The sequence below is a fragment of the Watersipora subatra genome, chromosome 3 (assembly GCF_963576615.1).
Source record: "Watersipora subatra chromosome 3, tzWatSuba1.1, whole genome shotgun sequence".
NCBI lineage: Eukaryota > Metazoa > Bryozoa > Gymnolaemata > Cheilostomatida > Watersiporidae > Watersipora > Watersipora subatra.
Window position 1 is genome coordinate 2,161,764 of NC_088710.1, and position 22,964 is coordinate 2,184,727.

At 34.8% G+C, this 22,964-nt stretch overlaps 1 protein-coding gene and 1 long non-coding RNA gene across 2 annotated transcripts; both read left to right on the forward strand.

Annotated features, from left to right (window-relative positions):
• The first annotated feature begins 4,148 nt into the window (after window positions 1-4,148).
• LOC137391858 (uncharacterized) lies at window positions 4,149-11,306 on the forward strand. The gene is made up of 6 exons (XM_068078401.1): window positions 4,149-4,285; window positions 4,378-4,443; window positions 5,466-5,537; window positions 9,257-9,331; window positions 10,554-10,728; window positions 11,127-11,306. The coding sequence occupies exons 1-6, from the start codon at window positions 4,169-4,171 to the stop codon at window positions 11,261-11,263; spliced, it is 642 nt and encodes a 213-aa protein (XP_067934502.1). The 5' UTR covers window positions 4,149-4,168; the 3' UTR covers window positions 11,264-11,306.
• Window positions 11,307-18,100: 6,794 nt separating this feature from the next.
• On the forward strand, window positions 18,101-22,547 carry LOC137391774 (uncharacterized). Its single transcript, XR_010978170.1, has 3 exons — window positions 18,101-18,212; window positions 18,458-18,615; window positions 21,973-22,547. It is a non-coding gene; the product is annotated as an uncharacterized lncRNA (long non-coding RNA).
• The last annotated feature ends 417 nt before the right edge of the window (window positions 22,548-22,964 follow it).

Genomic DNA, 22,964 nt, shown 5'->3' on the forward strand with positions numbered 1-22,964 from the left:
ATTTTTTATTATATAGTTCAATACATCAGAGTCTTGGCTTTCGAATGAGGAAATAGCTATAAAACTCCACAAAACTAAGTAGATACCCTATAATTGCTTTCTTCTTTTTATTAGGAGGCTTTATTCTTTGCTTTTGTATGCTTTTGGAAGCTCTCGGTTAAACCAGCAATTTAGTTTTTAAACTTTGCTGTAAAAGTATAACCTTAAACTGATACAGGCCTATGCTAAAAAGTTGAAACACAATCTCGAGCGTGCATCTTCACCAATTAAGATCTTAGATGCCTCGACATATCCATTCGATAGGGACAGCAATGCATTTCAAACTTATGACTATGTTCTTGGCTGAGAAAAAGCTGTCAGTTGTAACTGACTTTGCTGTTACCCTGTAACTAAGCATTTGGTATATCAACAGATTCAGTGTACAGAACTACAAACGTAGGCTGAACTGAAAAGCTTTTGCGATTTTTGTCATTTTATTGAAACTACTGATTTTTTCTATCAGCAGCTTTAGCAAACGTTGTTAAAGGTTAACTGGCAGCGCAGATTTTCTTTGCATAAACGGCAGCTGATAGTATTCCACTATGAGGTTTCAATAATATTTGTGTGTAATTTTAACTAAATATAAAGTTTAATCAACATTTTCAAGTCATAAAAATAGACAGAAAGATTTGCAATCTTCACAAAATATCAGCTGGAAAGTTATTACGTTGCATAATTATATAAAAGTTGCTCATTTTCAACTAGATTATCTAAGAATTGTACATTCAAAATCATTATTCATAAAATCAGAGCATGTACCAATAGGCTTTAAACAAATACCTTCCAAGAATAGCTAATTTTTACGGACAACTTTTTTATTTCCCATTTGCATGAAAGAAGAATTTATTGCGTTACAAGATGTACGCATGCACAAGCCAATGGGTGTAATTCTAGAGCCACCCTTGGAAAGTTAATACAAGACATATAAATAGGGTGAATTTTTCATCCTTTGTGGAATCTGCTTCATTCTTACATTATAATTATCTGCCATGTTGAGTAACAATAACAGCATACTGCAACGACTATGTGGAAGTGGGTATAACACGTAGGAATGGCGGCCAACAGAAGTGCATTTGTCTCGCGTTCACGCTTTGGCTAATCATTGGCATGGATATCGAAGTTCATAGGTCTGTTTTGCTTAAAAAATGACTGTTTTAGGTCACAGCTTGAAGCTTGCATCCCAAGTTGTTTTTTCTAAAACTGTTTTTCGGTTTTTCTAATATAAAGAATAATTGTTAAAAAGGGAAATGTCAGGATTGTATGGATATAAATAAATGGAATTTTAAAATGCTGTCAGTTAGCCTTTAACAGAGAGCTAGGATTACATATCTCGCGTCTAGTAATGTGTACTGCACGATTGACTAATCTGAAATTTAATTGTTCGCAATTCTTTGTACAATCCAGTTGTTCTCTCAGCCATACCTGTAGATTCTCATATTGATCACCATGTGCAGTAAATACTCGGCAAATAAAGTTAACCATCATATGTTGGAGCGAATATTGCAATCTTTTGGCCCCTTTAGTAATGCTTGCTGGTAGTATTTTTTTCACATTTGGTAAACTAAAGTCACTATGTGGTAGGCATAACCAAGTTGAAGCTTATATTATGCAAGGTTGAAAATAAAAAACATCTCTTGAATACAGGTTTGTTTTCTAAATGGTTTACTGAGTATTAAACCAAAATCCAAAACATAATTGAGTCAAAAGGCTTATTAGGGTATCGGTGTAAAAAATAGCTAATGTGGAGCTAAAGTTTTATTGTTATACCTTACTATGGAGCCTATTTTTAATGAAATGTTTTTATTTAAGCTTTGTATTTGTGCTAACAAGCTTTAAGTAAAAAACAAATATAAGCCAGTTGTCATTGATTCAATGTTTGATATTTATTCCACTTGACTTAACTCAATTTTTAGAACAGCGAAAATGTAGTAAATAAAGATATGGCAGAATATTTTAGCATTTTGTAGTCTGCAACGATTACTAACAACAGCAATATGGATTGTACTCAAAGATCAAAACAATGCATTTTAAGTTAATTAGAAGCAAAACATCTATTCAAGTTAACATCATAAACAAAAGAGCCATGAGTCAACAAGTAATAGTCTTCGGTAATCAGAATTTTTTCAAACAGCTAGCGCTTTCTATTTGTCACAACAACATACATGCTGTAACGCTACAACAGCACCAATTCAACCCTCGGGTACCTGTCACAAAAAAGGCCTGGAAGATTGTTTCTTATCTGATTAATTATGAAAGAGAATGTTACTTAGTGACTGTGGGTTTCTGTGGCTTATTTAGTGTGCAAGCCTAATTTGAGTGAGGATAAAGATAAAATGGCATAAAATCTTGAACTTCAACTTTATCAAAACACGTAGTTCTAGTAATATATACGCAACTTCAGAGAAGATAATAAATGTTGGTTAATAGCAGCAAAAAAATGAAATAATAGGAGCAATGATATTTTGCTATTAATATAATAAGACGCGTCTCTCACACTATTACAAGAGAAAAGAAGGGCAACTTAAATAGACATGAGCAGGTAAATTATATTATTTAGATTATGGTGCCTTTTTCTGTCCTTTTCGGCTGTAGTCATCCCATCTATTTTGTAGTCTATTTTTAGTGACTTGGACAGTGTAATGTTCCTGTTTGTGATTATTATTTACTTAGAATTTTGTTGGTCTTTATTTGGAAGTCAACAACCCCGTAAGACATAGAGAGTGGCAACATATAGATGCCACTTATTGAGTTTTGAACGAGCCAAGGTTGCAGCTTTTATGGGGCAGCAACCGGGAAATCCGCCAGTTAATCCCATCAAGAATAGTTTAAATTTCCCAACAATGATCCACTCTCAGAAGCATTCATCATACATACTGGCAACTTTCTCAAAGTCACATTCCTGTTCTCCCCCAATGGCTCTTTTCAACCAGCAACAGATATAGTAGTTCGTATTAAAGATCACTTCTACAACCTTAAAGTACTTCTGAGGAGCTAGGGATGTTACCTTGAAGTTTCGATCTATGCATTTTAACTATTTTTGGGTTCTTTTAAACTGGTGTAACTAAGTCGGCCATTCACTTTATCAAAGAGTCATTCGGCTCCATCACTCATTTTTGTTTACATCGAAGCCTAGTTTTTTCATTATGGCAAACCTAATTATCATGGCAAATGCTTGTTTGTATATTTAACTACAGTTGGTATTAAAAAAGCAAATACTGTATGCTTGTTTAAATATGCTATTGTATTCATCTAATCAACCACAACTGATTGCAGTCAGTTATTGCATTCTGACATGTCAATCGTTTGCCACAAGTGACAATACTTTGCATCAATATTTATTCCCATCTATGGTGCTTTAGTCGCTTCTGTCACAAACCGTCCAGATTGGCCTCAGTATCATTAAGGCGCCGAGCATAGAGTCTTGACTTCCAGTTGCTATGCTCTCTGGAAAGGGTTGTCCGGGAATTACACATACAGCTTGAAGAACAAACATTTTTTTAAATGAAAATTTACTTCAGAATGGGATGACTAGTATTATCTGTTCAACAAATTGGTATCTCAGCTTTTGGCCAATATGCACGAGGTCATATGGTCATTTTGTCCATTGTACATCAAGTGTCCACATGCCAGTGTTCACATGCCACTGGCGTAATGTTTCTAGTCATTTATCTGAGGATGTTCTTCATTCTTTGCCAATATTTTAATACGTAGATTTGCATGGCCATGAATGTGAGGAATTTTAAGTATAGTAGATATGAGATGTGGCAAGGTTTCTTAGGTGCATAGGTGTAGTGCAGAACATTTTGGCCATTAAAACATTTAAAAGTTATTCAACAGGTTACCACAATAGCTTTTATGGAAAGACAGGCAACCGCACATAACTCGAAAATTGCATATGTAATCCGAAGACTGTAATATTGGTCCATTGTGAAACCTTTGCTGACAAACTAGAAAAAATGTTATATGAGTTAATTCTACTTTAGAATAGTGCAAAATGAATAGCTGTTACCAAATTAATTTCTTTGATGTTCATGTTATGCAAAGTTAGTTATATATATTCAAAGTGTGTCTCATATTTTAGTGGACTAATTAGAATTTGTTAATTGTAGTTAATTGACTCAGCCCCTTGATGATAATGCAAAATACGTTTACTTCTCCTGAACAAGAAGGAACTGCACTTAAGGAAGCTTGTGGGCAGCTTTCTCTCCATTTTCAAGTCCTTAGCAATAACTTATCACATCTTCAGGTTTGTGCGTTGTCTTAGATGGTTAGCTATATGTATTTAATTTGTGATTTTTGATTAATATTTTGGTGATTGTATTAATAGATGTGTTTTAGACAGAGAATGAGAGGATTAAATCAGTTGTAAAAGAAGTGTTAGAAGTTCCTGTCAAGGATATTGTTGTAAGTCATAGTTATTTTATGTTTTTATTGTCTCAAAAGTGATAGGCAAATTTTCGAACATTTCTTCTGAGCTGCCAGTTTGACCTTTAAAAATGTATTGAATGTTCCACAAATGGAAATTGTCTCATAACTACCTATGAGGGATGAGACAACTATTAAAGTGTATTGTGATAAGTTACATTGGCTTGTGGAGGCTGGCCTTGTGACTTCAGGTGTATAGCGATCATTGACCCTTGACCCATGTCTCAATAGCTGATGTTACTAGAGTGTATAAAGAAGACTGAGTGAGGAAATTTATTTTGTTTTCATTAAAAAGAACTTCCAACAAATTCAATTACCAGTCTGATTTTCACTAATTGATAGCAGTTAACTATGTAACTATGTAGGCCCTAAGCTGTCAAACTGGTGTCAATATCCTCTTGGCTACTCCTAGATGATGAATATTTAAGCAACTGATTTACAAGTAAGTTGACCAGATTTAGTCAGATGTCAGCAAATCACATCTAAATGTTGCCCTTCTTGCATTTTACAATTTTACATCGTCCTGGCCTTATTCATTGCTTTTAATCAAATACATTCAAAACTGTAATCATATCATTTTTTGTGACATATAAATATTCTCAGTATTACTTTTGTGAGTGTCTGTACGAGTCTGTGCTGGTAAATCTGAAGTAAGAAATTGAGACTTGCATGTAATTGTATTAGAAAAATGTGCTCTAGTACATATGTATTGACAAGCTCCAAGAAAAAATCTAGTTTTTCATTAGCCTAATTTTTGGAACATCATTTTTCAAAATTGGAATCAACTCTGTGATCTTTTAGCCAATTGTAGGCCGTTTTAATAGCCATAGGTTTGTGAAAGGCCCAGGGATATTTTAAAGTTTATATTATCGAAATGTAGCTGAATCTATGATAACCTTTCGCACAAAATATTGTGGGTGCTGTAGCAGTAGTCAGACTGGCCAAGCAAAATATCTCTGTATTTGACAGGGCAGTAAGTTGGCCACTTATATTACTTGCAGCTGTCAAATGGAAAGGACAATAAAGAGCATTGTGAGAGGTGCGATATTATCCACACACAATTTCAGCAAGTGGTATGGAGCTTATGTTCTTGCAAATATTGACTAGTCATTGGCATGTTTATTGGATATACTAGTTAGACTTTTTTTTCTAAATTTAAACGTGCTGCGAACCAAAACACTTGCATATGGTGTCAAACTATCTGTCAAAGCTGGTCCAAGGTTATAGCAATAAGTAGGCTACATGTAGTATATGTGGTTAAATGAAGTGAAGTCATATAAATTTTCGTGCTTCTCAACTTACCAAGAACTTTTGCGATTTCAGATGTTATGGATGCTGGTATCATCAGTCATCTTTTCCTGATTGGTATGTTGTAGTTTTAGCAACATAGATTTAGTATCATGTAAACAAAAATAGCATTTACAAAAAATAATGCTTGTAATTTTCTCTGCAAAGGCTAGTGTACTATGATTCTGCTTTGATGCCAGGATGGTTATTACTTTTTTAACTTTTCTTGTTTCACATGATGAATTTAAAATAGATATTTTGGAATGACAATTATAGTTTCTGTTCTATCTACAATATGGGAACACATATTTGAAACATTGTCGGAGGTGGTTTTTAAAATATTTTGTTTAAATAAATAGCATGTTCAATGTTTGTTGCAGAAGGTAATTATTGTCAAGTAGGCAAATAAGTATTAATTTTGTCTACTAGCTGGTATCCTTTAAGTTAGACTGTCGGTATCCCGTAAGATGTCTCAAGCATGTTGTAGACATTTTTTAAGATTTTTTGAAGCTTGGGAACAGCTTTGAGAAATGGCATTCATATTTTGAACCATTGTCACTATATATAGTGTCAGTTTAGGGAAACATGTATTTATTACATGGTAGTTGCGTACTGCATAAATAATTTAATATGTTGAACATTTAATACGTGTTTTACCTTCAGCGTAGAAGTGAGACCAGGAGAGCCTTTAAACAGTTTTTCTCCTAGATTTTTAGTAGTTCCACTTTGATTCACATTCTTTGTCAGGTATTAGTGAGATGGCACCACTATACTAAACATTTGGTGGTGCTAGATATTAACGAAATGAATGTAAATTAACATAATTTTAATTCTGTATGAAATTTACGCACCAAATGTTCTCACATGTGCATCAATTGCAAGATTGCAGATTACTCCCAACTTCAGTGTAAGCTGTCGAATCAGTGACCATGGATATGTCAGATAGCTGCAGACTATTCTTTGTCTTCCGAATTCAGGTGTCAACATTTGCTTATTTCGACACTAATCTCGAATATTTTAGAAGAGTGAGCATGACAATTATCAAAAACAATCTTTCGTGGAATGTGTAGACAGTATGAATATGCAATTGTTTTGCCTTTTGTGTATCCATATACTTGGAGTTACCTTTGAAAATGAGCAACTGAATTTAATAAAATGTTTTTAGCACATACTGAATGCATTTGTTGTAAACTATTTATCAATATCTCGGGTCACAGATTTTGTTGACGCATCACCATGCGTACCCTGATTTACAGTCGACGGACCCAACTCGACTCAGTTAATGTGTACCATCACATACCCCAATCAAGTCAAAAACTTCTGCATTTATCCTAAAATTATGAGAGGTATCCGATTGGAATACGAACACCAAATGTGTATTTAATCATGTACCCCCGTTAGCAAGACTGATAAACGCTAGTTTTTTAACAACTTGTTTTTGTAAAAAATGTATTGTTGCAGATTTTTATTTTCAGCCATCTTTTGTGCATCAAGTGTATGATTCATTAATTGGTTGAAAGAAATGAATTTACTATGCTTCAAATTGACAATGTCTTTACTTCATAAAAAATATTTTTGTAAAAAGTATTTGTTTGTGATGTGTCAAGCAGCAATGTTCTAAAGGCTTGCATACTCAAGCATAAGATTTATAATGATGATGTTCCATGTTGCCAAAAACTGTACAATAACGAAATCGTACTGATCTACAGCTCTTTTGTTTTCCAATCCAGCCAATAGGGTACAGCTAGACTAAAAATGTGAGCTTATTTTTTCATACAGCGGTATGAAAACTATAGTTCCAAAAAGCCATTAAACATTGGTTGCTTAATTCATCAAATCAAAATACGTTTTGCAACATAATCAAGGAAAACGCTCAGTTTGTTGACATCGCATGAAACAATGGGCGAATGTTTGTAGTACTTTTCATTCTGTTTTGTGCTCATGCGTGCAAGCCTTTATAACACGGTAGATATGTAGAGGAGCACCGGACTTGACTATTTTATGTTGCAAGCTTTCAGTCCACTCATATGTATGCTTACAATTATGGATCAATATATCTTTACTGTTACATAATTATGTTAATCACATACCAGGGTCACTATAAACTACAACTGTCCTGATCAGTCAAGTTGTGATTTTTTGTATACTACCGATTTTTATGATATATAACAATATATAGTATAAGGCCTACACTTAGCACTGCTTCAAGGCCTGACTATACACAACTATCAATTGCTGTCAGAAGGGAGATGATGGCATATGTTGGTAGAGATAAAACCAATGCAGTTGTGATTGGCTGAAATAGTTTATTTTAATGAGCATAATCTTTAGTTCATTCTATTCATTTACAGTACAAGCTAGTGTCATCTAGGATTCCCATTTAAACACTGATGGCAACAGACCTTCACAAAACAACTATTTATACATGGACAAAGATATTATCGTTTGTAGCAAATACATGAATGCTAATAGCGTAAAGCTAAATTGTCCTTGAAACTGCTAAGATAAATCTTCAGGTTATTCCATCTGTTAAATCGGTTATTTTATACCTTGATTCATGTTGTGAAACTAAGGTATGTTTGTACACGGCTGTTTTTATTAGTAACGTGTAGATCTTTTTCCTGGGCTAAAATAATGCTGGTAGCTTCATCAATGCTAGTGCTAGCACAAGTTGTTGATAAACTATATTAGGAAACAAACATGCTGCTGATACTTCACTAATGGTAATAAAAAATCTGGCAAAGACGTCAAAGGCTGTAACACAATGAAGGCCGACTCTCTTTGGTCAATCTATTGAGCAACATGATGTATCCTTTTGTAGCGCCACAGCTTGTAATGTGTTGCCAATGCTAATGTTAGCTATGTTTTTCATTGGCAAGTATAGGCACTCCTTTAGGCAGTGTAAAGCCTGGTTCTCATATCGATTGCGAGACCCCGGCGGCAATCTTGCGCAGCAAAACGCTTGCGATGCTAGGCGCAGCGGCTTCTGTACACATAATGCTTCATAGCTAATAACCGCATGAAAATGTTCGCTCGCCATGCTGTTTCGATAATGGTGACCTTCACTTGTACAGTACATTTCGGGATGGTTTTGCCTGCGACTTTCGCGAAATTAGAACTGCTCTAAACTCTTGCGTTGTCCGCCGGCAACTACCGGTGGTACCCGGCGTGTAGGTTCACATTTCACCGCAATAGCTTGCCATGCTGTCGCTGGTGCTTGCGGCATATATGGAAACCAGGCTTAATTGTAGCTGGCAGTAGATATGCCATTTTCAGTGCCCTGAAATGTAATATGAACAGCGACAAGCATTGCTTTTGCAGTGAGTATTCAGCCATTGCAGACTTGTATTTGTGCTCTAATGGTCTACCTACCTTAGTGGTTTTTAATTTACCCCCAATGCCTATAGTGCTGTATGTACTGCAGATGAGGTTAGATATTTGGCTTCTTGGCCAGGTTGTTGCAAGACTCGGCATACTGTGTCTTGCTATTATTTATACATTGTAGAGAGAGGCAAAGGAAAAGCTAGAATTCATGAAACCTTATACTCATGAGCTTCTAACAAAAAATGAAATCGCAACTGTAAGTTAGAAGCTTGAATGCCATGGTTGTACTTTTATTTATAATCTGCTCTTGATTACGGTTTCTACCTCAAATTGCTAATCACAAGAGTAACACTCTCCCATTTTAAATCAACGTTTGTACTCTTCCTCGCCTTGCTTATGAATTTAGATGATAGGGTAGTGCATTGAATAAACTTTTCATAAACCAACTTTCTTTATGTCTCAAATTTTTTGTTTGATTGTATTTACAATTATAATATTTGTGGTTTTTAGTTTTATAATACTGATTTATGTATTTAAAATGGACAAAATGTTTAGCATGTTTGTAAAAGCAGACTTTAATTTTTCAATTAATATTTGTTGGCCTGCTTTTGTATGTATTATTACATTTGAGCACCAATTGCTACGCATTTTAGCAGTTATACATACTTGCACAACAATTAATCCATTCTTTGTTTGTTTCTAATATTAATTATATTTTATTAAAAACATTTCAAAACTGACTGGTCATAAGCTTCGATGTCATCATAATGTTGTATCCATCATTGCACACACAGTATAACTACATGTAGTTCATTTACCAAATCTGAAGAAATGAGCTTAAGTTTTGTACGAAATATCCACATTTTCATTCGTATTAACAGCCAAACCCATAACTATTGTCATGGATAAAACATCAAATAAGAACTGCGTACAACAGTTATTGTGCGTGCATGATGGATTTCTAAAAAAATTGCTCTAGATTAAAACACACTTTGTGTCACAGTCCAGTGAATACTGCAAATCCCTGATCATTTGTGGAAGTGTTGAAAATAGGCAAGAAATGCAAGTAGATATTCAAGTAGTTCACCGCATTTTTCTAAACAAAACTGAACTTTTTATAGGTAAAAGGTTGAAAGTTAAATGTTTGTAGTGTATCAAAGCCAAGACAAGGGTCAGCGATACTACCCAAGCAAAGACACACTTGATGTGATGCCTGTTTTACCTATGTTCAAGCTAATTACATGTATAGTTACTAGTGTTAAAAGTTCAAGGCCAATAAAAGACGGTCCTTCGTGTATTATAGCTGTTTTGTCTATTTTTTGACGAACACCATTTTTGTAAGTCATTGTTATGTGGTATCGCTAGAATATTTTTCATTCTTGCCGAGCATTACCCCTTGTTGCCCAAAGGCAGAGAATATCTTAAAAGCAAATGAATGTCCACAATAGGTAGATTCAACAGTTTCTGCTTGTATTTAGGAGAGAATAAGAATGTTAGAGAAAGAGTTGGCCAGAGAGAGGGAGGCAGGCATAGAGACTAGGAAAAATCGAGAGAGGTGTACAGCTGCCGTTGAGCAACTTGCTGAGAGTGTCAGCATTGCTCAGCAGCAAATCCATTCTTGCCAGAAGCATCTAGTTCATTTGACACAACAAGGTTAACACATCCATATATTTATTACTTGAATTAATAAATAGTGCCAGACGCCTGCTTTTTATTGCTTCGCTTTTGCCACTAAAAACGCAAATTAGTACCAATTTTTAAATTTGTGCAATTGCATTATGCAAGACTCTGAAACATTGTTTTGGCAAGCTTGTACATGAGTTTCCTTCTTGTCGAGGATTCATAAAATAATATAGTACAATATAATTTATCATAATGAGCAGAACAAATTAATAACATAAAATTTTGATATATGTTCTTCTCATAGATAGGCTATTCTATTCTATTGCCCTATTTATTTGATAATGTTCTCAAAATGACTAATTAAATTCAAATATCCATTTATTGAAAGATTCTGTCAACTAACGAAATTTTTCATTTTTTGACTTTAGCCAAAGAGTTGGAGGTGAAGAATGCGGAACTAGATCTGGTCAATAGGCACCAACGCTGTATCCTCTCAGACTATCAGTCTTGCATCACAACCTTACGCAAGCAGATACTCCAGTCGTATTCAGCTGCTCATGACTAGCCATCTGCTTTTATAATAATTATGTTAACTTTGTCAAATAATAGCTAGCATTTATTACAGCATATACCAGCCATGATAATAATTATATTCATTGATAAAATCGTTGGCAAATTTTCTACAAACAGCATTTGTGCTATGAATCTATAACTTCATATTTGATGCAATACAAAGCGCTTTCTTTTTTAAGTTGCATTCAATCTGAGATAAATGGCTGCAAGATGAGTTGTTATTAGGATTGATTAGAATTTTAAAGTTGTGGTATGTGCAACTGTAGGTGTGTATCAGCATATACTATTTAAGCTTGTGCCATTTTCACTATAACACATCGAGCTAGAATCAGTTGTGTATATTAAAACACTAAGTAGCTATGTAAGAGGGTCTTCATGTTTGGTTCAAGCTAGTTTTGCAGTCAGTTCCATTTGGGGAATTGTGAATATAAACGTGGAACGCAGACAAAGCATACTAGAATGTTCTTCGTAATAATTTTAGATCTGACTATTTTATGCTGTTCTGTATATTTGTCTGGCTGTGTTCATGTATTCACCACAGTGTACATGCCAATGGTTGTTGGCAAAGCATTCATCAGCAGCGCAATGTCCGTTCATTTTGAACTTCAAATAGTACCCTTTTAGATGCACATCCCATTTCTTCAACGCCAAGTCTTAACACAGTTATTCGTTTGTCAACCTTTCAAGGTACTCAATTTATGCGCTTTAAAAAAATCAAATTTCTTCCAAAAGAACATAGTGGCGCATTGAGAGAGTAGGATAGTGACACAATAAACAAAGTATGTTTTAGCAATATTATAGTGTCCTGGTCAAATTTGCTTGTTCACTTAGTTTCCAATCTCTAATTTTGAAACTATTCTTGGTGCCAAGGTGCATAATTCCTCCTACACAGCATCAAGTAGTCTACATCATTTGACGTGAAGAGCTAGTATATGAAGGTAAGCTCTAAAAATAGTTGCGATGATTCATTCTGAGCAACTTGAGTTCAGCAGTCATCGCAAAATTATGAATAAGCAAAATCAACAGGCCTCAAGTATATATAGCTATTAATCGCTATATATAAAATATTGCCTAATTTCATCTACCTAATTATCTTTTGTGACATATGTTGCAATCTATAGAATAAAACTCTGTTTATTACTTAACCACATAAATGGACTTTCCATAATGGAAAGCTGCGTGTAATTGTTCATCATTTCAAAAGACTGATACATAGGCTATTAAGAAGGCTTTAGCATTTAACTGATTAGAAATTACCTTTGCCTAGACCATACAAGTGAGTCAATTGCGGTTTGTCATTTTTGTATGCTATGTATCAAGCTGATTAAACATTCTTACGCTATTTGATTACGTGACAAACTGACAATATCGAACAATTTTCAATGGGGCTTTTAAAAGCAATGCTCTGTTGCGTTTAACAAAGCTTATTCAAGTGTTGCAAAAAGCAGACGTCAATCGTAATAAAGCGGTGCTGTAAGTAGAGCTTCGTTCTCTGCTAAGATTTGAGGGCTTACTAATTCTTGCAGGTGGGTTGGCAAGTTATCATTTGTTTTGAACCTCTTTATATATTATGAAGTTGGCAAACTTTTTCGTAATGTATTGATACAATCCTTTTAAAAGATGGATACCATTCATTCTTATATTTAGATAAGCATTATTATAATGGTTTTTTGTAATCCGTAGATGGTTTAAAAGATGGCTTTTCAAGCATCTATCATTTCATGTTCTTCTAAAGAAATGGATTCGGATATGTGGAACCTGTACTCTGGTAATCATCCGGATCTCAATGATAGCTTCATGGATCCTCCTCACAAAATTATGGTGCATCCAGCCAAGAATTCTTTGTGTACCTCTAGTAAAAGCACTGATTGTTTTGATGTGTACTACGGAACTCAATCTATACACCAAAATCCATATACGACCTCCGCAGTCATGTCAGTAGAGAGCCAGTGCGCATTAACTGTAGAAGATGTTGATTATGATGCTGTAAATAATAATAGACGTCATGAACAAGATTCATCTAAACGGTTATCTCAGCACTCAAGGCAGACAGGACATATGCCCAAGCCGCAACTGGAGGTTCCCCAACTAAAACTTTCTGATTTAAAAAGGAACAAGTCTGACAGTGACATATCAACACTTGATGATGGTGAGTCTAGACGAACAGTGCGAGCAAGAGTTCTCTCTGATAGTTCCGTGGATGTTGCTGCTCACTGTCTTTGCAAATGCACATGTGGTTATAACCGTGATAGCCCTAAGATTTTGAATTTGCACGAAGGACAACAAAAAGCAAGTTCCAAAGGCAAACACAGGTCAAAAAGATTTAAAAGCTTTCTATATGGAATACTCTCTGGCTAATAAACGTTTTCTTATATAAATTTGCTTTTTGCAGTGTATACATTATTTGCAATATCATATACCATTTTGTAAATATGTTCTCCGGTAGCATAGGTGCTATTTCATTTGCGTTTGTGCCTTGCTAAACATTTACTTTTATAAAGCCCTTTTCTTTACCAGTTTAAATGTTTTTTTTTAATGTGAATTACTGACACAGAGCTGGAGCTGCTGAAACCTTATTTCTGTTTCATAATGACTACATTACAATTTGCCCAATTAAATTAGTTCGATCAATTTAAAGTCCTATTTTCTTTCCATTATGTTTCCATTTTGAAATGTGAGCAGCCTGAGCTAAAAAATCAAAGAAATGCATTCAACGATGAGCTTGGAAAATCAGGTACTACTTCCCAGTAATCTTCAAGTTCTGAATCACTTTCAAATCTACATCATATAGATAAGATATAGAAGCCAACACGGCGGTTGAATAATGCATCATTCTTATAGAAAATTTCTCACACAGATGTACCCTACAGTGTGGTAAATTCTTAGGTTTTAAATAATAAAACTAATGAGATTTAATTATTTTGTGCTTCACTTCATAACTAAAGATAAACAAGGATCTCCTAACAAGGGACCTTGTTTGAAAATGTAAAGTACACATGGCACAAATGTTTTAAAGCAGTGTTGAGGCTACACTTTCAAGAAGTTTTCTTCTCAATGCTCATACAACAAGGGTGCACAACATTTTCCTCTTCAGTTGGATATAGTGCGTAAGGTGTTTGAACAAAGGTCCTATAATATCCGATATGAGGACGTATGTGAACTTGTTCCTGCTATCATTTTATATGTATCAAGTTGTTTACACGAACATCTAATTTTCTGAATGAATAGTTAAGCGTTTTAAAACCTGCATTAAAATTCTGCATTCCCGGTACACAAAGATCTCTTCAAGTGATCTACATGCTTTCCCTGATTACAAAAATTCTACTTATGTGATAAAAAGAGGTATCACTGCATTAGTTCAAATTGAAAGTTTTTTTATTGAAGTTAAACAAAATGAACTTTAATAGTATCAATGATGAGCAAAGTACATCATAAACAAAATCAGATATTGCTAGTCAATTTTTGTTAATTAAGTCATGTCTGCATATATATATGACTATTTCTGAAAAAGCTTTTGAGCAGATCTATTAAAAATTGAAACAATAGCGATTGGGTTTGTCAGCTCAAGACTAGCCATTTTTTAACCAGTAACTGCAGCACTAGATTTTTCTGTTATTAGCTCACACAGGCATGATCAAGTTGAAAGAATCAGGACATCATAATTTGTAATAACTTTGCTTTGTATATTTATCGATATATCGCTTTAACAAAAAGAAATTTTGTCTCTCGAGTGGGAATCGGTGTACAGCCTTAGTAAAGCCCTAGTCATTGATGTGCTGCACGAATACAAGTTTATGACTGTTAAAAGACCATGCGAATTGAATATGTTCCATACAATCTGTGAATAGGCTGACAAAATGCATACAAACTTATATGAATGCCAGAATCGTTGTCCACATTTTTGAAAGCAAGTCAATTGCTTAGATATTGTTTACCATTGATGGTTTACTTTTGTGCACAAAACGAGACTGCCATAATGAAACCTGAGTTGTACACACACACATTCACAGTAAGTGCTAAAAAAATTGAAACTAAAAAAATATTGCCCTCTTGACTTCATGAGTTTTATTCTTTCAGTGTGCTGTTGTTTTTTATTGTGCGAGTTAGGCATTTCTTTTTTAATGAAACAATTGAGGTAGGTTTGTTAGTCGTCCCGTACAGTCCCTTTATCATTCATATAAAAGTTAAAATCATTCAGTCTTTGCCATCCCAGCTTGCTATTTAATTAGCCTAACATTGCCTAGTCTTCAATCCACCGTTGGCTATCGACCTAACAGTTACAACCAAATCTTAGGGCTAGCGAAAATAGTCATGCAACAAAACACCTGTTAGAAATAAACAATCTTTTTAAGACTTTCAACTAACCAGAGCCTATAGGCTCCATAACTAACAAAATCATTATAGGGATGACTCTGCGTGACTGCACTTGTCATTTCATTATGCAGTTTTTGAAGCAGTGCTATTTCAAGACAGTGGACTAAACTTAATGAAGTTACATGTAGTTTATTAAAGTTGCAGACTATTAATAAAATTATCAAACAGGTCTGTTGTAATAAAAATTCATCGTAGAAGTAGACCTTACATCAGGTACTGATTTATTTATAGTCTGTCGCAGTCTGTCCTGAATACTTGCATACTAACTTATTTTGTAAATCTTATGTCCTCTTACCCTGACTGATCTCTAAAACTGTCAGAAGCTTTTCATATCTATCAACAGTCTAATGTACAAACAGATTAAAACAAATTAAAAAAATCCTTGTTTTAAATTTGATAATCTGTTTGTGTAAGCTGATTGTTTGCCATACATTGGACTATGCTAAGCTGAAGATCAAACCTTGATACTTGCCAGAGCTTAATTAAGCTTGCGTCATGCGCCATCGTATGTTTGCGTAGTAAATATTTCAAATATCTCTATTACCCCCATCAATTGCTTTAGAATTTATGTACAACGGAGGGTCAAGAAAACGCATTTCATTCAGTAATCATACAAAGCTCCTCATTCTTCCATGGTCTCATACATGTAGTTCCTTTTATTCATTATACATGCTCTATTATTTATTCATGCATTCAGCAAAAGGCCGCAGTATGTACAATTAGTTTAGTTTTTTAAATAAGCAAGGTATATATAGACGTACAGTTTATTGAAATCATATAGCATATAGCTAGTCAAAATTGCATATTTTAATCACAGATGTATGTATTCATCAACACTATTGAGCATTTGTTACAGCATGTAGTTCTTAAACCAATCTCATCTTGGCATATTGTCAAGTTTTTGCCAAAACTAATAGCTCAGTTTTGATCTAGCCATCGATAGCTTCTCCAAGCTTTGACTCCATTCTTCAAGTCCTCATTTTGCCCTCGACAAGCAGACTATTTTATACGGTATGAATTTTTGGTGGATTAAAACTTTTTAAATTTAGTCATATAAACTTAAAATAATAGAGTATAATAACAGATTTTGCGCACAAAAGTATTATTACTGTGCATAGATTTTAGTAATTGCTCTATCGACTCCTACATGTTAGGTATGTCATGGAGAACAAGTTAAAACTACTGCCTCAAACAGCTAGCTACCATAAAGATTAGGAGCCGATTGTTGTAAGAATAGAGGAATATTCTGATAGTGGTTTTTCATTCATGACTTTCACCTATGCCTGTAGGTCAGCATTCGTTCAACTCACAGAGTTCTTCAGTTCCCCACTAATATGTAACGCAGATACATGTAATAAGAGTTTCCATTGATGCAAGAGCTGTAGATACATACAGGCAGTAGGTTTGACAAACAATTCAATTAATTATATTAACATGTCACAAGAAGTGAATGTCACAATTTTTGTTAGTTCAACTTTTAAGTTGCTAATGGACACTCAGCCCTTGTCATTTCAGTTGCACATTATTATCACGAGCATCGTCCAGCTTTTGGTAAGAAGTTCCTTGTCGTTGTATTTTGTAATCATAACTTGGGTTCAACTGTCTTTTGGATTTTATATATCTACCTCATCTTTTACCCCATTGACACAAATAAATAATACAGTAACTCTCATATGTTATGCATAATAGATTCATTTTCGGAAGGCAACTAATGTAATTATTTTAGTTTTCAATACTTTTTTGCTGTCAAAGAAACTTGTTGACATTTAAAGGAAACCCTCAATTAATAGCGAAATAAAAAATCCCCAAAAATTGATTTATCACTGTTTTTTATAAAAATTAATATAAAGTGCCGTAAATAAATAAGTTTATTACGGCTGTTTATAAAAATTGATTTTTACAAAATGCAAAGTACTAGCATCACTGACAAAAAAAAAATTAAATACATTGAACTCGTTACATGACACCACACGGTGTGCTGAACTTTGAATAGTATTTGTTATTGTCAATCCTTTGGTACTCAAGCTAGCTCCTACCTACTACAACTTTTAAAGCTGCTCCGCAAGCTTTGTGGTAGCAGCAACCATTTTATAGAACATGGCTAATAAAAGGGATCACAGTCTATTGCAAGCTAACTTGTGGTTGGTAGCAGGAGGCAATCTCGGGCGCTTTTATGTATATTCAGTTCAGTTGTAACCCGACCTATGAGTGTTTTCACAGGATTTTAGGTCACACCTTGCAACAATACGTTGTTTTTGTTATTTGACTCGAAAGTTATTTTGCATATTCGATAAAGATTATCTGAATATTGCGCAGAATAAGCCGACCGCTAGGACAACATTGTTAAAGACATAGAAACTATTGTTTAAAGTTATTTGAAGCTGTAGAAGTCTAATAATGTTCATTGAGGGTGCTCAGTGCAACTTCTATCCGATCATTCATAGACATTACAGCCGAATAGTCTCAGGAAGTTGGGAGAGTTATGTTGGCAGCTGGACTGACGTCTATTCACTGCCCATCATTACTCCGGTCACAGAATTAGAGAGCAGTCCAGTTGCAGTAAACAGGTAAGAGGTAATATATTTTCTGTAACCCTTGGTTTAGGCTTAGACAACAGCCATTATTCATTTCTATCATTTGCTTGGACGTGTCAATTCATTAAATTGGATGTTTGTCACATCAGCTAATAGTTGTATCAAACTTTTACAAGTGGTTACATTTTTATACATCAGCAAGGTACATTTTTTTGGCAGATAATATTTTATCAGTTCATCACTGCTTCTAGTTTTTCACAATATTTATGGCATTTCAGGTATTACGGCTCTCACAGACTACACTATAATGGACAACCAATTAGTGGCCATTGTGCTGTTGGTGTTTCTTGGTGTTATGCTTGCTGTTGGCATCATGGCAATGTTATGCAAAGCTTGTTCTCTTTGCTCCGGCAGCTGTCACAGAAATAGTCAGCGGGTAAGGCAGTTTTTATTGAAATACTAAGTGGATAAGTTAGTGGTTTCAGAAATATTACTCAGGTGAGGTAGCTGTCGCAGCAGAATAGAGCAGATAAGGCAGTCACCACAAAAATAGTTAGCAGGTAAGGTAATTGAAAAAGTCACCAGGGAAAAAATTGTCACAGAATAAGACCGCCGTTAAGGCAGCTGCCACAAAATTAACAGGTAAGGCACTTGGTAGTAGGTAATGCATAGTAAATTACCAACATAGATTCTAAGTTTATATAACAATGTGCCACGCCACATAAGCTGGTGGTCTACGTCTATGTTACATATTTGATTTTACAGTCATGTTTTTATTACATTTCTGGAATGATATATTCATGACATATCTAAAAGAAATTGATCAGATGTTACCTGTATTATCACACAATCAATATGCTATAGGTTTTGTATACTGTATATTTTATGCTTCGCTATACTAAAACGAGACCACATCTCTGAACTTGATGGACATAACAAATATTAATTATTTGCTTTTGCCAAGGCTACACATAGCGTTTATGACCTGATCAAGTGTTGTTATGGTAGAGCACTTACCATCTTGCTAATTTTGGTTAGCTATTTATTTGACACTCTTGAATCGTAAATGCCAAGTTAGGGAGTGGTACAGTATCACGAGAGTCATAGGTTCCTAAACACGGCTACATTTCCATACACTCATGAGTAACCTATTGAGTCGGGCAGTCTCTCTATAGAGTGAAGTTCGTTCGGGCTCACTAGCGACTGACATGACAAAATTCCTCAACTCATTGTTCAGGCCAAATAAAACCAGAAAAAATATAAAAGTCTTGTTTGTGGCTTACACACTACTACAGTTTGTAAACTACATTCTTTCTCTCATCAGAGAACTTAATTGAACAGCAGGCAAAGGCTATTGGTAGGTTAGTTAGAAGCATGGAATGTTGAGCGCTATAATAAATCTTATCCTTCTGGTGACTTTTCTTTCTATAAAAGTAGGCGACACTCAAATTCACTATTCCAGTAAATTTGTTTGCTTTGAGCGGGCAGAGTCATTGACGCTTGAGAATATTTGCAGCTAATTTGGACATCACGTATTATTGTTTACGGTCTATCTGTAATTGTTAAAAGCGCAGATAAATTCGTGTAATCAATTTCACTAAACTGTTTACAAAAGCACAGATGTATTGTTAGGTGTGTATGTCTCCCCATACCGCTCCATCGACAACTGGTAATGTTAGGTGTGTATGCCTCCCATACCGTTCCATCGACAACTGGTATTGTTAGGTGTGTAGGTCTCCCATACCGCTCCATCGACAACTGGTATTGTTAGGTGTGTATGCCTCCCATACCATTCCATCGACAACTGGTATTGTTAGGTGTGTATGCCTCCCATACCGTTCCATCGACAACTGGTATTGTTAGGTGTGTATGCCTCCCATACCGTTCCATCGACAACTGGTATTGTTAGGTGTGTAGATCCCACATGCCAACCCTTCATGTATGTCATTACATCGGCGGCTGGCAGTGTGTGGAGTCCCATTGGTATCAACTATCTACCCACAGCATTCAGTTTTCCTTAACATAGTATGCTGTAATGTGACAATATCATTTTTTTATTTGCAATAGATTATGTCACTTATTCTCTTATAGATAGTGTAAAACAAAACGGAAAAGAATGGTGCGTACGTCTGCATGAGATTCTGTTCAAACGGTTTTTATATATAAATTTTGTATTCGTGTCAGTAGAGAGTTTCACTCTTTCACTTTGAAACCTATTCAGTGGATTTCCAACTGATTCTTAAAATAAATTAATCGCAAGACAGAATCTTTACCATAGCAAGAGCCGTGCCTGTCTGTCTGTCTGAAGCCACTGAGAGATATTGGGATAAAAGATTGCTTTACGAGCGATTTGAACTCTCTTCATTTGGCTTACTAAACAGACACTCACAATTGCACCAGTCAACTACTCATTGGTATGACAGGATAATTGTACGTATAGTTGTTCCACCTGATGATCTCTCAGGGCGCACTAGACTACCTGGGTACTAGCGAGTATAACATATCATAGCCAAAAGCTGTCTGATGTTTAGATCCAAATCCAAAAAGATCAAAATATACAATCCAGAATTACTATTTTAGAGGTGTTATAAATACTGCACAAACAAATTTTAGAGTTATTTGTCGTTTACATACATGCAGACGTCTGCAAGTTGCAGCTGCTCATTTTAACAAGACTAGATTTATCTTATCATGGAGATTGTGGAAAAGTTTTGAAGCTAAAGTAAGTTAACAATTATTTATAAAACTTAATAAAAACAATAATATAATAAGTACACTGTAATAAATACATTACGGCTATAATCATTTCTCCACAAATATTCTATTTGGTTAAAAAATCACAATTACTTTAACTGTTTTCTTAAAGACAAGGACGCAAACTACATATACGTATGTACATTCGTATCAGAAACAGGGATAATGGTGTGAGATATTTATTTTTGCATCTCTCTATGTAACTTATCCTGTATATATAACTGTTTTGCTAAACAGATGTGGGCATTCAGCTTTTGTGTGTATAGTTGTCATATGAAAAGACGCAGTTCAGTGTGTCAATGTGTGTGTGTCAGTGTGTCAACTATAGCCAACCTGTTTGAATATGCCAGCTCAGTATGGCTCTTGTATGTACAGTGCTTAGGGTATAAACAAAGCACCTGTTCAAAATGATTTAATTCGAATGTGTCAGATAGAAGAGCCGTGCCACTTCACAGGAGCAAAGCACTTGTCTGTAGATGCCAGAGCTTAATTGATGCAATTTTACCATAGTTGAAGCACTCACATGTGACAAAATAGTGAAGCATCAGTAAAAACGGCAAAATTTCTCAAACGAAATTTTTAAAACATTTCCTTTCTAGTTTGGTCACTTATTCAGCCTGTATAAAATATTATATATGTCAGTTGGTCTGTAATATTCAAAATTTATTTGTTTGTCACTTAAGCTCACATCGCTAGCAACATTGTTACAGAATCATTGGTCCCTGTTTCTTCTCAGTTATAGTATAGTATAAACTTGTGCCTTTCTGTAGCCAATCTATGGACATAACGCCTACGCCAAAGTATCAGTGGCTAGTATTTTTAACCAATAGTTGTGTATTGTACTAGCACTAGTACTAGTAATCAATAGTTATGGGTAATAGTTTAACTTGATAATTCCAGAGGTATGAATGAATTAATAGCTAGCGTGCCAAATAGCCTTAGGACCAAAGTACTTCAGCTGTAGCTCACAGTTTTACACGAGCTCATTAGTGATGCATCATCTTTTTGTGAATTTTTATGTGCCAATTCTTTCTGACAGAACGACTCATGGCCTAGAGGCAAGAAGTCTGAGGTATATATACAGAGAATAACACCAGCACCGACATACATTCGCTATGAACGTCAAGTGACAGTCATCGGAGAAGGGAAGCATAAAAAAGTGACCGGTGTTAAAAGAGATAGCACACCTGAGGCTCTAGGAGAGCGGCAACAACAACTACTGCTGGCCTAAAGATTGTATTCGTGTCTTTCCTGTAATGCTATAGGGAGGCAAATTGTACTACATTTTGTGCTTATGAAATACTGTATAATGTATCCACACAATACTTTTGTGGTAGGCTTATTAAACCAAGTCATGAATGAAGCGGCAAGAATCTTATTAGCTATATTATAATTATCTCAATCTCAGGAACATAATGTAAATGATAAAGCTAACAATGAAACCATATAATTATATGACACCATTTTCGACAGCTAATGCAGAGACTGTGATGATGTAAATTGTGCTCATTCTTGCACGAGCTATTTTCGACTAAAACCTATAATACTAGTGATCTCGATGATTAAGGTGTGATTGTGCTTTGCTAACCATGTGTCTGTTTTTGTCAGGCAATAGGCTCTTCACTTTTTATAAATTCAAGATAACATGATGTTTAGTACATCTTTATGAACAAGGTTTGTACTTCTTTGATGAGCTAGTTGATCCTGAACATCTGCAATTTTATAATAAGCACTGGTGCATATGTATCGTCAATAAACATTATGCTTATACCAAGTCACTCCAATACTCAACCATTGCATAACTTTTATTTGATAACAAAGTAAACTCCACTATGTTGTTTTTAAATTAGTGATGCCACTGTCAGCCATTTGTATGACTGCAGTTACAGCATCCGGAAACTCGTTCAAAATGAATCCATAAGAAGTTTTTTAATATTTGCATGAACTGAATATATATTCTATTTAAAAGTATATACAATACAAATACAGTAGCTACAGCAAAAGCAAGCAGGATTTACTGAACTTGAGTTG